The sequence below is a fragment of the Pongo pygmaeus genome, chromosome 18 (genome assembly GCF_028885625.2).
Source record: "Pongo pygmaeus isolate AG05252 chromosome 18, NHGRI_mPonPyg2-v2.0_pri, whole genome shotgun sequence".
Classification (NCBI taxonomy): Eukaryota; Metazoa; Chordata; class Mammalia; order Primates; family Hominidae; genus Pongo; species Pongo pygmaeus.
In genome coordinates this window covers 13,481,624-13,495,954 of record NC_072391.2, presented here as the reverse complement: position 1 = coordinate 13,495,954, position 14,331 = coordinate 13,481,624, and the positions used below count along the sequence as shown (strand labels likewise).

The window sequence follows — 14,331 nt, the reverse complement described above, 5'->3', positions numbered from 1 at the left end:
TCCCTGCACCATCACCATGGTCTTCGGGAGTCCTAGGAAGAGCTGGGTGTGATCTGGCTCGTTTTGGAGCTGGGGGAGGTAGGCCATTTGCAGCCACCACCCTGGCACAAGCCCTGCATGGGATGGTTCCCTGTTGGCCACCATCCTTTGTTCACACAACTCAGGGGTCTCACAAGGAGAAGTGACAAGGACAAGACAGGGTTTGGGCGTGGCTGAGCCTCCAACCCAACACCAGAACTTCATAACACTTTGTCCCATGTCACTGATCCTCAGTTCCCCACCATCAACTTCCCCATTTCCTAGGATGGCATTTCCATCCCGCCAGATGCTTGGGCCAAGACCTCAGAGCCATTTATTTCCTTTCCTTCACTCCTTCCTCACCACTAGTCCATCAGCAAATCTGGCATCTCCAGGATGTGGACACTTGCCGGCACCTCCACTGCCACCACCATGGGCCAGGCCGCCAGGCCCTCTGGTTGGGTGAAGGGCAGGGGCTGGCTAGTCGACCGCACCTCGCTCTCCTGTCTTGGCATCCTCTGCTACACAGAGGCCTCCTCATGGTCCCTAAGATTACCACCGCCCTTGACTCCAACCTGGTGCCACCCAGTCCTGCCTCAGAGGGGACTGTGCTGCCCTCGGATGAGCCCAATCAAGGCCCGGACCTTCCTCACATCCACGCATCACCCAGTGCAGGGGAAACAGTCCACCCGCCAGCCTCCCTCAGCCCTGCAGATGACACTCATGGCTTTTCTCCCAAACCTGTTCTTGCTTCTGCACCAAACGTGTGCAGAGAAGCAACATCATGACAGTCAGTAGTTGGCATCAAACCGACTTACGTCCTAGAAATTTTCACTCTGTTTTTTTGGCAAAAGCCGGATGTCCATCTGTTTCCAAAGTCCTGTTTGACTTGCTTTCCTATTTTATATTTCTCTCCCCGTCAGCTGCCAAGCAGAGATATGGGAAATCTAGATTTTCTTTTTTTAGGTCTAATTCTTCTACATCACTTAGGAACTAAACTCTGATAGTTGTAGGCACTGGGAGGGCCAGACTTCACACATCTGTGAGCTGCTATCTGCCCACAGGCCTCAGCTTTTATCCGCCTCTGCACCAGAAAAAGATCTCAGTGGCAGGGGACCAGACATATGTTGGGGGCCGAGCACTGCTCACCCGGAGGTAGGTGGTAGCTGGGGTGTAAACCTGGATCTTGCCTTCCCTGTTGGGGCCCTGACTCCTGCAGGCCACGCTGACCACCAGGTCCTTTAGGGTCCAGGCCTTGCCCAGCGTTAGCTCCAGGACAGCTTGGAACACAGCTCGGTGTGGCCAGTATAGCCTGTGAGCTACAGAGACCATCAGCCATGGACTATCCAGGTTCAAGGCTCCTGCAAGGGACAAAGAAGGAGAATCTGGTACGCGGGGTAGAGAGGAAGCTTCTAGCAGGCAGCGAGAGGTCCCCAGAGTCTCATCACAGCCGCAATGGACAAATCTGAAAACTGGGAATAACTAGACATGAGGGAACTTTTTAGGACACTGGTAATGTTGTGACTCATGACAGGTGTTTGGATCACCCAGATGTATACACCTGTCAAAACTCATCCAATCGTACCGTGGAGATTTATACATTTCACTCTGCTTAATGAAACACATGCTGAAACGTTTAGGAGTGAGATGTATCAACGTCTACAATTTACTTTGAACTGCACGGAAAAAATAAGAGGGCTGGATATGCGGAGAGAGAGGTGATGAGGCAAGTGGGGTCAACTGTTAATAGCAGAACCTATTATGAGAGGATGCTGGTAATCACTGTACCATTCATCCAACTCTTCAGAATGCAATTTTTTCATAACAAAACATTGGAAGGTCAGGCGCAGTGGCTCATGTCTGTAATCCCAGCACTTTGGGAGGCCAAGGCAGGAGGATCACTTGAGTCTAGGAGTTTGAGTCTAGCCTGGGCAACAAAGTGAGACCCCATCTCTACAAAAAATACAAAAATTAGCCAGGCACGGTGGTGCTCACCTATATCCCAGCTACTTGGGAGGCTGAGGTGGAGGCTGCAGTGGCTGTGATGGTGCCAATGCGCTCTGGCGTGGACAACAGAGGGAGACCCTGTCTCAAAAAAAAAAAAAAAACACAGCTAGAAATGGTGAGGGCTGTGAAGAAAAACAATAAAGAAGGAATTTGATAAAAACTGGGTAGGTCAGCAAAGGCTTCTAGGAGGAAGTGACAATTTACCTGATACCTAAATGAAAGACAAGGGGGAGATGATCAAAGGGGCAGGCAACCCACCCCTGCCAGAGACAGGAGATTTACTGTCTGGGGAAACTGAGGCACACAGGCTCAGATGCAGGGACAAAGACACAGTGAGGGGAGGGAGGAGCCGCAGAGTAGAGAACAGGGAGACATTGAAGAGTGGGCAGTCTGGTCCCTGCCCAGTTGCTCCCTTCCCACGGGAAGTGGGAATATGGCACCACAAAAGAACAGAAGGAACGCACGGATCCCTGGAGAGCCAGGTCCCCACCCAGTTGCTTGATTGACAGGGAAACCCACCAGTCCGCACATGCCCCCACCTATACATAGCGCCTCTTTTCAAACAAGTTTTGAGTCTCCAATTAGTTTTCTATTTCATTCATGTTCTTTCATGGTGATAAAGATCTTATTTCACTTTATAGATCACAGTTGTGATCTGGCAAACTCGGGCCCTCCAGAACATCTGTCTGGTTGCTCAGTTTTTTTTTTTTTTTTGCTTTTGAAGTCATGGTCATTCATTTATTTCTCATTACATTGGGCTGGGCCAAGAGTCATGTGCCAGTGTATAGATTATATTATTCTGTTGCTTTCACACAGAATTGCGATCCATGTTCTAATTGTCTCCCAAGTTCAAGACCTGGATCAGAACCAGAAGAGAGCGGCCACTGCTGCCAGAGGCTAGGGGCTGCTGGAGGAAAGGCACGAAACAGACCTAGAGCTGACCACACACAGGGTTCATGATCAAGGGCGACCCTCTGGGTACCCAAGGATCCTGCACACAGCTCATGGGTGGGGGAGCCCACAGAGGCCCCTCAAAGTGAATGGGGATGGCACAGGCCTGGGTTTGGAACTGCAGAGCTGGAAGGACAACTGCATCTGCCCAGGCAGGACCTGAAAACATGTTGTCCTTCCATTTGTATCCCAAAATCCTGCGTACAGTCTTTCCATGAGGACAGGGCCAGGGCTGGCTCCTGGGCCTCTGGGTGGCCTCATGGGTCGTCCAGTAAAAGTCCTGCAAACTTGTCACCATCTGGGGACATTCCTGCCAGTTCTTCTCCATGCCCTTCTGCGTGAGACACTAGGCAACTGCTTTAGGCCATTCATGATTCTTCTTCCTCAACTCTTCAAATTCAGAAGATTTCTAATCTTTTAGGAAGCTTTGGATCTCCAGTTACTCCAAAGATGAATTAACTGGTCTGATGGTTTTTCTGGTTTCTCGGTTTCTTTTTCCTTTTTTACTTCCTGGGGGCTTCTAGTCATTTTAGTCAGATGTCTCACTTTCTCCACTTTTATTCCTGAGTTTTCTCCCGGGATCCTTTTTACGGCAGCCTTAGGGCCTAATCCTGGGTTGGCAGAGAACTAGCACTCACTATCCCCTAATGGTATCCAGGAGAATCAAGAGGTGGCCAAGTGTGGGAATGTGTTCTCTCCTCTCTGTTTCAGCAGGTCTCTAACTGTAAGTTTTATAAAAGGATTTTAAGGAGAATAGATTTTTTTAAACAAACTTTTAAATCTCTGCTCCAGAATATGAGATCCCTAACTTTGCTAAACTGCTGGTTTTAATTAAGTCCTCAGGCAGCTTCTGAGTACACTCAAAACATAATTATCCTGTTTGAAAACAGGGTAACCAATATTTTGAGCAGCCGACTCAAACATAAGCACATATCCAAGGCTGGCTTAGCATTTGGGGGAAAGCCTTCAACAGGAAATACAGAAATAAAAAGAAAAAAGAAACTCAGAGGAAACAGATAAAACTCCCCGAAATTCTGTAACTTATACTCTAAGAGAAGACAACTGCATTCATGGAACAGGAGGCTCTAAGAAAGGAACAACAAAAAAAGAGCTCTTGAAAATATAAGATAATCCAAAATAAAAATGCTAGTAGAAGGGCTGGCATATGAAGTCAAGGAAATTGGCTCTTGAACAGAACCAAAGGACAAAGAAATAGAACAAAAGAGAAACAAGGAGGCCAGGTGCGGTGGCCCCACACCACTAATCCTAGCACTTTGGGAGGCAGAGGCAGGAGGATCACTTGAACCCAGGAGTTTGAGACCTGCCTGGGCAATATACTGAGACCCCATTCTCCAAAAAATAAAAAGAAAAAAAGACAAAAATAAAAACAAGTTTGAAAAGAGAAACAGAGAAAACATTAGAAGCTCAGTTTTCTGAGGACCAACATCTAATCAATAGGAATTTCAGAACAAAGAAAGGAAATTATCAAAGAAACTGTAACAGAAAATTACCCAGACCAAAATGACATGTTTCCAAATTGAAAAGCCCTATGCTAAGGACCCAGTACAACGGAGGAACACAGATCCATACCAAGGTACCTTGTAATGAGATTTACCACCACCAGGACTAAGACAAGCTCCTAAAAGCTTCTGAGACAGTGAGAAAAGGGTCACATACAAAACATGATAAATCAGAAAAAGCATCAGATCTCCCAATTAATTCAAAACAATGGAGCAATGCCTTCAAAATCCCAAGAGAAAATTATTTCCAACCTAAAATTCTCCACTCAAACTGTCCCAGTAGAATGAAGACATTTTCAACATTTAGGGTCTCAAAATGTTTGTATTCTGTGATGGGTTAAATTGTGTTTGCCCAAAAGATTAATTGAAGTCTTAATCCCTAATACCTCCCAATGTGACCTTAACTGAAAATGAGATCATTGCAGATATCATCAAGTCAAGATCAAGTCATACTAGAATAGGACAGGCCCTTAACCCAATAGAACTGATGTCTCTATTAGAAAAGAAAAATCTGGACACAGAGACACACACACAGGGAGAATGCCATATGACAAAAGAGGCAGAGATTAGAGAGGATGCGGTTATAAGCCAAGGAATACCAAGCTTCAACACCCATCACCAAATGCTTGGAAAAGGAAAGGGAGAGTTCTCCCCAGAGCCTCAGAGGGAACATGGCCCTGGTGGCTCCTTGACTCAAACTTCTAGCCTTCAGAACTGTGCAAGAACAAATTTCTGTTGTTTTAAGCTGCCCAGTTTAGTAATTAGTTACAGAAGCCCTTGGAAATGAATACACCTCCCATCTCTGCTTTCTCTGGAACCTACTGAAACACATACTCCATCAGAACAAAGGAATAAACCAAGAGAGATGACACAGGTTTAAGAAAAAGGGGTTGTGACCCAGAGAAGAAGTGAAAGGAATTCCCAGGTTGATGGAAAAGGGAGGCTGCAGAACCATAGCTGTGCAACTGGTCTACTTTGGAGCAGGACTCAGGCTCCAGGAAGAGGGTCCCCCAGAAAAATATCAGAACGAATTGAAGTCAATGAACAATCTGATGTGTCTGACCACCTGGAAAAAAGTTTTGCAATGCTGCTGAAAATTCTGTAATTAGTAGGCAAAAATTATAGAAAACTAATCAAGTAGAAAAATAAAGGCAATTACAAAACTCCAGAAAAAAACAATAAGTCACCATGATAGGACACCATATATCTCAGCTATGTAAGACATTTATAGTTATAATTGGGTAAGCATCAGATGTTAACAAAAGGTAACTCTTTTAAGAAAATGGAGGGAAATATGTATTTGAAAGGGGCACCAATCTAAGCGTTAAATTCTTATCCTCTCTAGTAAGAAACCTATGGAGAATGCCTAAAGCTGAAAAATCAAGAAATAACAGCATGATTATATTATTTTAAAATATGGAGAATATAAACAGAAAAAATGGCTAAAAGAATTTAGCATGCTTACTGTTTTAAGCAAGACTTGGGGTAGGGGCCAGGCACAGTGGCTCACACCTATAATACCAGCACTTTGGGAGGCCAAAAAGGTGGATCACTTGAGCTCAGGAGTTCAAGACCAGCCTGGCCAACGTAGTGAAACCCCGTCTCTACTAAAAATACAAAAATTAGACAGATGTGGTGGCACACACCTGTAATTCCAGCTACTCAGGAGGCTGAGGCACGAGAATAGCTTGAGTCTTGGATGCAGAGGTTGCAGTGAGCCGAGATCGTGCCACTGCACTCCAGCCTGGGTGACAGAGTAAGACTCTGTCTCAAAAAAGAAAAAAAAAAAAAAAAAAGAAAAGAGAAAGAAAAACAAACAAGGTAGGCAGATGTGACACAGAGGATGTATAAACTTTAATCAACTTTTATAAACTTTAATCTTTTAGATTAAACTTTATAAACTTTAATCAACTTTTAGAAAACGTAGTTCAAGTCTATACAAGAGCAGAGAGCATAATATGATGAGCCCCCATGGGACCCAGCTTCAACAATGAGCAACTCACAGCCGAATTCACTTTTAAACAAGGTATTGCTTCAATAAAAATAAAAATTGAAAAAATTGAAAAAAAAATTTGTAGATAAACTATGGTGAATCCTTTTTGTTGTTGTTGTTGTTTTCTGAGGTGGAGTTTCACTCTTGTTGCCCAGGCTGGAGTGCAGTGGTATGATCTGTGCTCACCAAAACCTCCATGTCCTGGGTTCAAGCGATCCTCCTGCCTCAGCGTCCCAAGTAGCTGGGATTACAGGTGCCTGCCACCATACATGGCTAATTTTTGTATTTTTAGCAGAGATGGGGTTTCACCATGTTGGCCAGGCTGATCTTGAACTCCTGACCTCAAGTAATCCACTCCCCCACCCCCACCCCACCCAGCCTCCTAAAGTACTGAGATTACAGGCGTGAGCCACCATTCCCAGCCGGTGGATCCATTTTTTAAAAGTAAGAGACAGTGTTTTCGAGACACAAAGATCCGCAAATGCAAAGGCCCTCGAGTGTGCCTGGGGAACAAAAACAGGCCTCCAAGCCTGCAAGATAACGAGCAAGGGGGAGAGTGGGGTGGAACAAGGCTGGAGAAGGAGGAAGGGCCTGACACTTGACTGGCAAAGGTAAGAAGTTAGGATGTAATTATAAGCATCATGGGACTCATTAAAGATAAGGTTTTCGTTTGTTTTTAAAATTAAGACAGGTTCCTACTATGTTGCCCAGGCTGATCTCAGACTCCTGGCCTCGAGAAGTCCTCCTGCCTTGGCCTCCCACAGTGCTGGGATGACAGGCGTGAGCCACTGTGCCTGACCCAGTTTGACTCCTGAGTTAGCCTAGCCAACAAAAGGAAAAGGTGTTCCAGGAAGGACGTATAGCTTGAGCAAAGGCCTGGAGGTCAGAAATCTGAGCTGCTAGCCAAGGAGGCCCCACAGCCAACACTCACCTTCCCACTTCCACAGGGTGGCCCGAGATGTGTCCTTCCACTGCCCGCCTGCCACAAACAGCGGCCGCCCATTGTACCGCACCTTCAGGTGACTGCTGCTCTCCACGTAGGGCAGGCGGAGGCTCAAGTGGTGCAGCTGCATGCGGCAATCCACCTGCCCCTCAGCCACCTGCAGCACAAACTGGAGAATGCCCACCCCCCCCCAAGATGCCAATGGGATCATGCCACCCCTGGCCTAGAATGTGCCCGGGAAGTTGAGGCAGCAGTGAGCCAAGACTGCACTACTGCACTCCACACGGGCAACGGGAGTGGAACGCAGTCCAAAAAAACAAAAAACAAGGAGCGTTGGTAAGGATATGGAGAAATCTGAATTCTCATACGCTGATGGTGGGAATATAAAATAGTGCAGCTACTGTGGAAAACAGTGTGGCAGTTTTTCAAAAAATTAAAGATTGGGCCGGGCAAGGTGGCTCACGCCTGTAATCCCAGCACTTTGGGAGGCCGAGGCGGGCGGATCACGAGGTCAGGAGAGCGAGACCATCCTGGCTAACACGGTGAAATCCCGTCTCTACTAAAAATACAAAAAATTAGCCGGGCATGGTGGCAGGCACCTGTAGTCCCAGCTACTCGGTAGGCTGAGGCAGGAGAATGGTGTGAACCCGGGAAGCGGAGCTTGTAGTGAGCCGAGATCGCGCCACTGCACTCCAGCCTGGGGACAGAGCCAGACTCCATCTCAAAAAAAAAAAAAAAAAAAAAAAAATTAAAGATTGAATTACCATATGACCCAGAAATGACACTCCCAGGTATATATACAAAAGAACTGAAAGCAATTGAAACAATTGAAAGCATCAGATATTTGCACACTCACGTTCATAACAGCATTTATTCACAATAGCCAAAAGATGGAAGCAACCCACATGTCCATCAACAGATGAATGGATAAACAAAATGCTGTCTATACAGACAATAGAGTATTCAGCCTTAAAAAGGAAGGAAATTTGACACATGCTACGATATGGATGAACCTTGAGGACATGCTAAGTAAAATAAGCCAGTCAAAAAATGGACAGGACAGGCATGGTGGCTCACACCTGTAATCCCAGCACTATGGGAGGCCAAGGCAGGTGGATTACCTGGGGTCAGGAGTTCCAGACCAGCCTGGCCAACATGGTAAAACCCCCGTCTCTACTAAAAATACAAGAAAATTAGCCAGGGCTGGGCATGGTGGCTCACGCCTGTAATCCCGGTACTTTGGGAGGCCGAGGCAGGCGGATCACCTGAGGTCAGGAGTTTAAGACCAGCCTGGCCAACATGGCGAAGCCCCATCTCTACTAAAAAATACAAAAATTAGCCGGGCGTGGTCGTGGGCGCCTGTAATCCCACGTACTCAGGAGGCTGAAGCAGGGAGAATTGCTTGAACCCAGAGGCAGAGGTTGTAGTAAGCCAAGGTCATGCCACTGCACTCCAACCTGGGCAACAGGCCGAGACTCTATCTCAAAAAAAAAACAATTAGCCGTGTGTGGTGGCAGGTGACTGTAATCCCAGCTACTTGGGAGGCTGAGGCAGGAGAATCGCTTGAACCCGGGAGGCGAAGGTTGCAGTGAGCCAAGATCGCACTCCAGTGTGGGCAACAAAAGCGAAACTCTGTCTCAAAAAAAAAAAAAAAGACAAATACTGTATGATTCCACTTCTCTGTGGTGGCTAGAGAGTAGTCAAAAGTCTGAAACAGAAAGTAGAATGGTGGTTTCCAGGGACTGGGAGCAGGAGAGAATGGGGAGTCAGCATTTCCTGGGTACAGACTTGCAGTTTTGCAAGTTCTGGAGATAAGTAGTGGTGATGGTTGCACAAGAATGTAAAAGTGTGTAATGCCACTAAACTCCAAAATGGTTAAAATAGTAAATATGGCCGGGTGTGGTGGCTCATGCCTGTAACCCAGCACTTTGGGAGGCTGAGGTGGGCGGATCACCTGAGGTCAGGAGTTCGAGACCAGCCTGGCCAACATGGAGAAACCCCGTCTCTACTAAAAATACAAAAAAATTAGCCAGACGAGGTGGCAGGCACCTGTAGTCCCAGCTACACAGGAGGCTGAGGCTGGAGAATCGCTTGAACCCAGGAGGTGGAGGTTGCAGTGAGCCAAGATCGTGCCATTGCACTCCAGCCTGGGCAACAGAGAGAGACTCCATCTCCAAAATAAATAAATAAATAAAATTTAAAAAAAAATAACAGTAAATTTTACATGACGTATATTTAACCACAATTAAAATTAAAAGTTACTATTTAAAAGACCATTTGCAGGACTGGATGTGAAAAGGGAAAAATATTCTAAGCCAATTTTTTTTTTTTTTTTTTTTTTGAAACGGAGTCTCACTCTTTCCCCCAGGACGGACTGCAGTGGTGCAATCTTGGCTCACTGCAAGCTCTGCCTCTCGGGTTCACGCCATTCTCCTGCCTCAGCCTCCCGAGTAGCTGGGACTACAGGCACCCAACACCATGCCCAACTAATTTTTTTGTATTTTTAGTAGAGACGGGGTTTCACCGTGTTAGCCAGGATGGTCTCGATCTCCTGACCTCGTGATCCGCCCGCCTCAGCCTCCCAAAGTGCTGGGATTACAGACATGAGCCACCGCACCCGGCCTCTAAACCAATTTTTAAATAAACATACAAGGTTAAATGTGTGCTGTGTAAGAACCACCACCTATTCAGCTGCTGAGCACTCCATCAGTCCTAACTCAGCAAAAGAACCCACCCTCCGGGAAAACCTAAAAGCGAACCGCTCTTTCCAAAATGCATTTTTACAGTTGGACATCTGTGTTTCCCAAGCCCTCCTGCCAGCCCTTGGCACTCTGACAAGCATTTCTCACCCCTGGGGACATGGGGACATGGGGCTGGAGGTGCAAAAGGGAAAGTCACCAAGGCTGAGTTTCAGCTGGTTGCATCCTTGCAGCCAGGACCAGAGGACTATGTGGGGGTTCCCCAGCTCCCACCGTCCATGCTGGACTCATGGGGCACGGCTCTGCCACAGTGGCCGGGCTCACCTCCATGAAGTGATTGCTCAGGGCGGGCCCTGAGTCATTCTTGAAGGTCTGGCTGACACGGAAATGCCTCTTGTTGCTGTTCTTGTCCCAGTGCTTCCCGTAGCTCACCTCCAGCTGTGAGTGCAGGTGGCCCGAGTCTTCCTCATGCCAGAGCTGGACGTGGGACACACATGGGTGGTGAACTGCCCATGGAGGCCCTGCCCACCCTGTCCGTGGGCCTCCTCATAGCCACCCACTCCAGGGATGTCAGCCTGGTTTTCAGAAGAGATGGTTCTGTAGAAAGCACTATTTTTTTAAAATTTATTATTTATTTATTTTAGAGACAAGACCTCACTCTCCCACCCAGGCTGGAGTACAGTGGTGCCATCTTGTCTCACTGCAACCTCTGCCTCCTGGGCTGAAGTGTTCCTGGATGAATAGATGTAAGACTGAGGCTAAAGTTCCGGCCCCGGATCCATTCCCATATGGCTATGTAATAGTGAGCAAGTCCATCTCTTTGGGGATGAGCTCAGGGTACTCAGATCACCACTTGCCTGACTCTGGTACTCTCTCCGGATGTCGCACCTGGCCTGGGTACCCACCTTGTGGCTGAAGGCTGGGATCTGTGTGCAGTGGAGCTCGTGGCGCAGCTCCAGCCTGTAGGCACCGTCTGAGCCGCTGTCTGCCCACAGCTTCTGGCTGGTGCTGCACTCGTGTGCCGCCTGCTTTGCCTGACCTGTGTGGATCGACCCAGAGACCCCTGCCCTTCTCTGCCAGGCAGCCCTCCACCAGGGCTCCAAGAGAAGGAGGGCCCAGCCCAGCCTGGCCTCAGCCACACCCCCCATGCTCTGCTCCACCTGTCACTCCATTAGAACCTGTCGATGGGGAGGTCTTAAGAGATGGGGGAATGTCCCCTCAGCAGACACACTTTTTAATGGGCAGGTACTCACTCCTACTCAGAGCCAACAGAATAACTAATGGAAAACTCCGTGGTGACAGCGTATCTTAGCTCACGGAACCACAGCCCTAAGAAACAGGGCAGGCCCTGCCACCTCCACCTGGCCCACAACCAGGCACGCAGTGCCTTACCCAGGAGGCTGTACTGGATCCTCAGGGAGTTGGTCCAGAGCTGGCTCCGTAGCTGCAGCAGGCCAAGGGCACGAAGCCCCACCAGCCCTGGCACGAACAGCTCGGCACCCAGGGCGGCCACCCACCGTCCATTCTCCTCCTTCCTCTCCAGCAGTGCTGCAGGGACAGAGAGCAGGCAGATGAGAGGGTCAGCCCCCAGGGACCAGCACCCCCATCCCCAGGCAAAGAAGGGACTCAGGAATCACCGAAGGGCCTTGGGGTTGGGGGCTCCTTGAAGAGCCGACATGTGCGCCCTGCACAACGGGCCACAGACAGGCCTGATCACGGCTCACTGTAGCCTTGACCTCCCAGACTCAATCGATCTTCCCACCTTAGCCTCCCGAGTAGCTGGAACTACAGACGTGTGCCACCACACTTGGCTAATTTTTGTATTTTTTGTAGAAGCAGGGATCTCACTATGTTGCCCAGGCTGGTCTGGAACTCCTGGGCTCAAGTAATCCTCTCGCCTTAGCTTCCCGAAGTGCTAGGATTACAGGCGTGAGACACTGTGCCTGGCCCAAAAATAAAGTAGAATAAAACAAAATCCAACAGGACAGAACAGAAAAGAAAGAACAGCACATCATGGGTTGTTGGGTAAATTTCACCTTCTGAAGCTTCTGAGACACAGAAGGCCAGCCAGAACACACAGGTGAAACGGCCAGCTGTTATGACTCCCAAACGCCCACATCAGGGGATCAACAGCCACAGCTCGAAGTACCCCTAGCCCCAGCTCCTGTCCTTACCTTGGAATCTTCCGGAACACCCATGAGCGGCACACCCAGCCGCCACCACCCCAGCTCCAGCACCAGGGCCAGCACCTGCTCAGTCTGTGTGTGTTGTAAACGCCCAGTGTATTTTACATCAAAATGTTACAAGTGTTTCTTATCGTGGGTCAGAATAAAAACAGTCCAAAAGTTGCTATTTTAAGGTTTGCGGGTGCAGTTGGAGATTGGGGGAGGTTCTGGGGGCTCACAGGGAGCCTGGATCTGCCCTTAGATCGGATGTTGATATTAAGAGAAGCTGCAGTGATGAGGACCGTAAGGAGGCACTTGGGCCACCACACCCTAACCTGGCCACAGAGCAGAGGGGACAGAAGGGGTCTCATCTCCTACCTGTCATGTGGGCCTGGTCACTCAGCAGATTGCTCAGCGATGCGGAGAAGGCCAGCTTGCTGCCCGCCTGCCGTGTGAGGTTCCCGGTGAAGATGACGGGGCTGCCCCCCGTCACCAGTTTCACCTCCAGCTGCGCCTGGAACCGCTCGGCCTCGCCACCCATGGCTGGCTGCAGGTCACTCCAGCCCTGAAACGGCCTCAGTGTCACCTGGGCGGACAGGCTTGGCCAGCAGGCCCAGCCCTGACCACACAAGCTGGGACCAGACAGGGCAGGAGACAACCTAGCTAACGACCTTCCACACCGATCCTTACCCAATTTTTGTTTTTCCTTGAGACAGAGTCTCACTTTGTCTCCCAAGCTGGAGTGCAGTGGTGGGATCCTGGCTCACTGCAACCTCCACCTCCTGGGTTCAAGTGATTCTCCTGCCTTAGCCTCCCTGGGATTACAGTCACGTGCCACCACACCAGGCTAATTTTTTTATTTTTAGTAGAGATGGGGTTTCACTACGTCGGCTAGGCTGGTCTCAAGGTCCTGAGCACAAGTGATCCACCCGCCCTGGCCTTCCAAAGTGTTAGGATTACAGGCATGAACCACTGTGCCCAGCCCTTCCCCAATTTTTTAAACTCTGGATTTCTCAAAATTAGAAACCTGTGTTACAAACTCAGACATAAATATAAGGGACTCCTCTTCTCTCCTTGACATCCCCGTCATTCAATCCATCAAGAACTCAAGTCAACTGTCCCTATGGAATGTGTCTAGAATCAACCAGTTTTGCCACCTCCACTGCCTCACCAGCCGGAGCCCCGGTCATCGGCCTGTCTCACTGCAACATCCTCCTGGCTCTCCCGGCTCCCATCCCGCTGCTGGCAATTGATCTCCACACAGCGACCAGACACGTCGAATGCTGGCACGCTAGCCTTTCTTACAGTACAACCCAAAGTCCTCGTGAAGGCCAGCGAGGCCAGAACTTTCTCTGCTGGTCAGTGGTGCAGACCTGGCCACGGGAAGACACCGGCAGATGGGCCACGGGGACAGCTCACTACACACTCCACGGCCCCACAAAGAAGATTCTCTGGAAAAGCCTTGAGCAACTGCAAATATCATCTTTGATGGCCCCGCCGACCTGCAGGCTCCCCACCCCCACAGCCCCGATGGCCACCAGTAGACGTCAAAACAAGACCCACTATTACCACACTGCCACTACTTAATGCTGTCTGTCCCCGATCTCCACAGATGTGTGTGCAGATATGTATGTATGAATGTGTGGATGTGTGTACAGATGTATCTGTAAATGGATGTGTGTGTATACAGGGGTGTGTGTATACAGGGGTGTGTGTATACAGGGGTGTGTGTATACAGACGTGGGTGAATACAGTTGTATGTATGAATCTGTATATACACGGATGTGTCTGTATGTAGACGTGTGTATGGACATGTGCGTGAACGTATGTATACGGATGTGTAAAGAGGTGTATATATATGGATGTGTGTATATGAACGTATGCATACAGATATGTCTACATGTGGATTGTGTGAATATGGATGTGTATGGATGTGTGCGTATGGACATGTGAACAGATATGTATATATGGATGTGTGTGTGGATATATGTACAGATATGTATACATATGAATGTGTGTATATATGAACGTATAT

The 14,331-nt window shown here is 48.6% G+C and overlaps 1 protein-coding gene across 1 annotated transcript in view; it reads right to left on the bottom strand.

Annotated features, from left to right (window-relative positions):
- The window catches only part of LOC129016230 (uncharacterized), a 151,490-nt gene that overhangs the window by 73,473 nt on the left and 63,686 nt on the right, over positions 1-14,331 (bottom strand). The window contains exons 24-29 of the mRNA XM_054455393.2: positions 12,675-12,861; positions 11,524-11,679; positions 11,025-11,170; positions 10,456-10,608; positions 7,421-7,601; positions 1,168-1,379 (exon numbers count right to left, since the gene is read on the bottom strand). Coding sequence (XP_054311368.2) covers positions 1,168-1,379; positions 7,421-7,601; positions 10,456-10,608; positions 11,025-11,170; positions 11,524-11,679; positions 12,675-12,861 — 1,035 coding nt within the window. The remainder of the gene's footprint in view (positions 1-1,167; positions 1,380-7,420; positions 7,602-10,455; positions 10,609-11,024; positions 11,171-11,523; positions 11,680-12,674; positions 12,862-14,331) is intronic.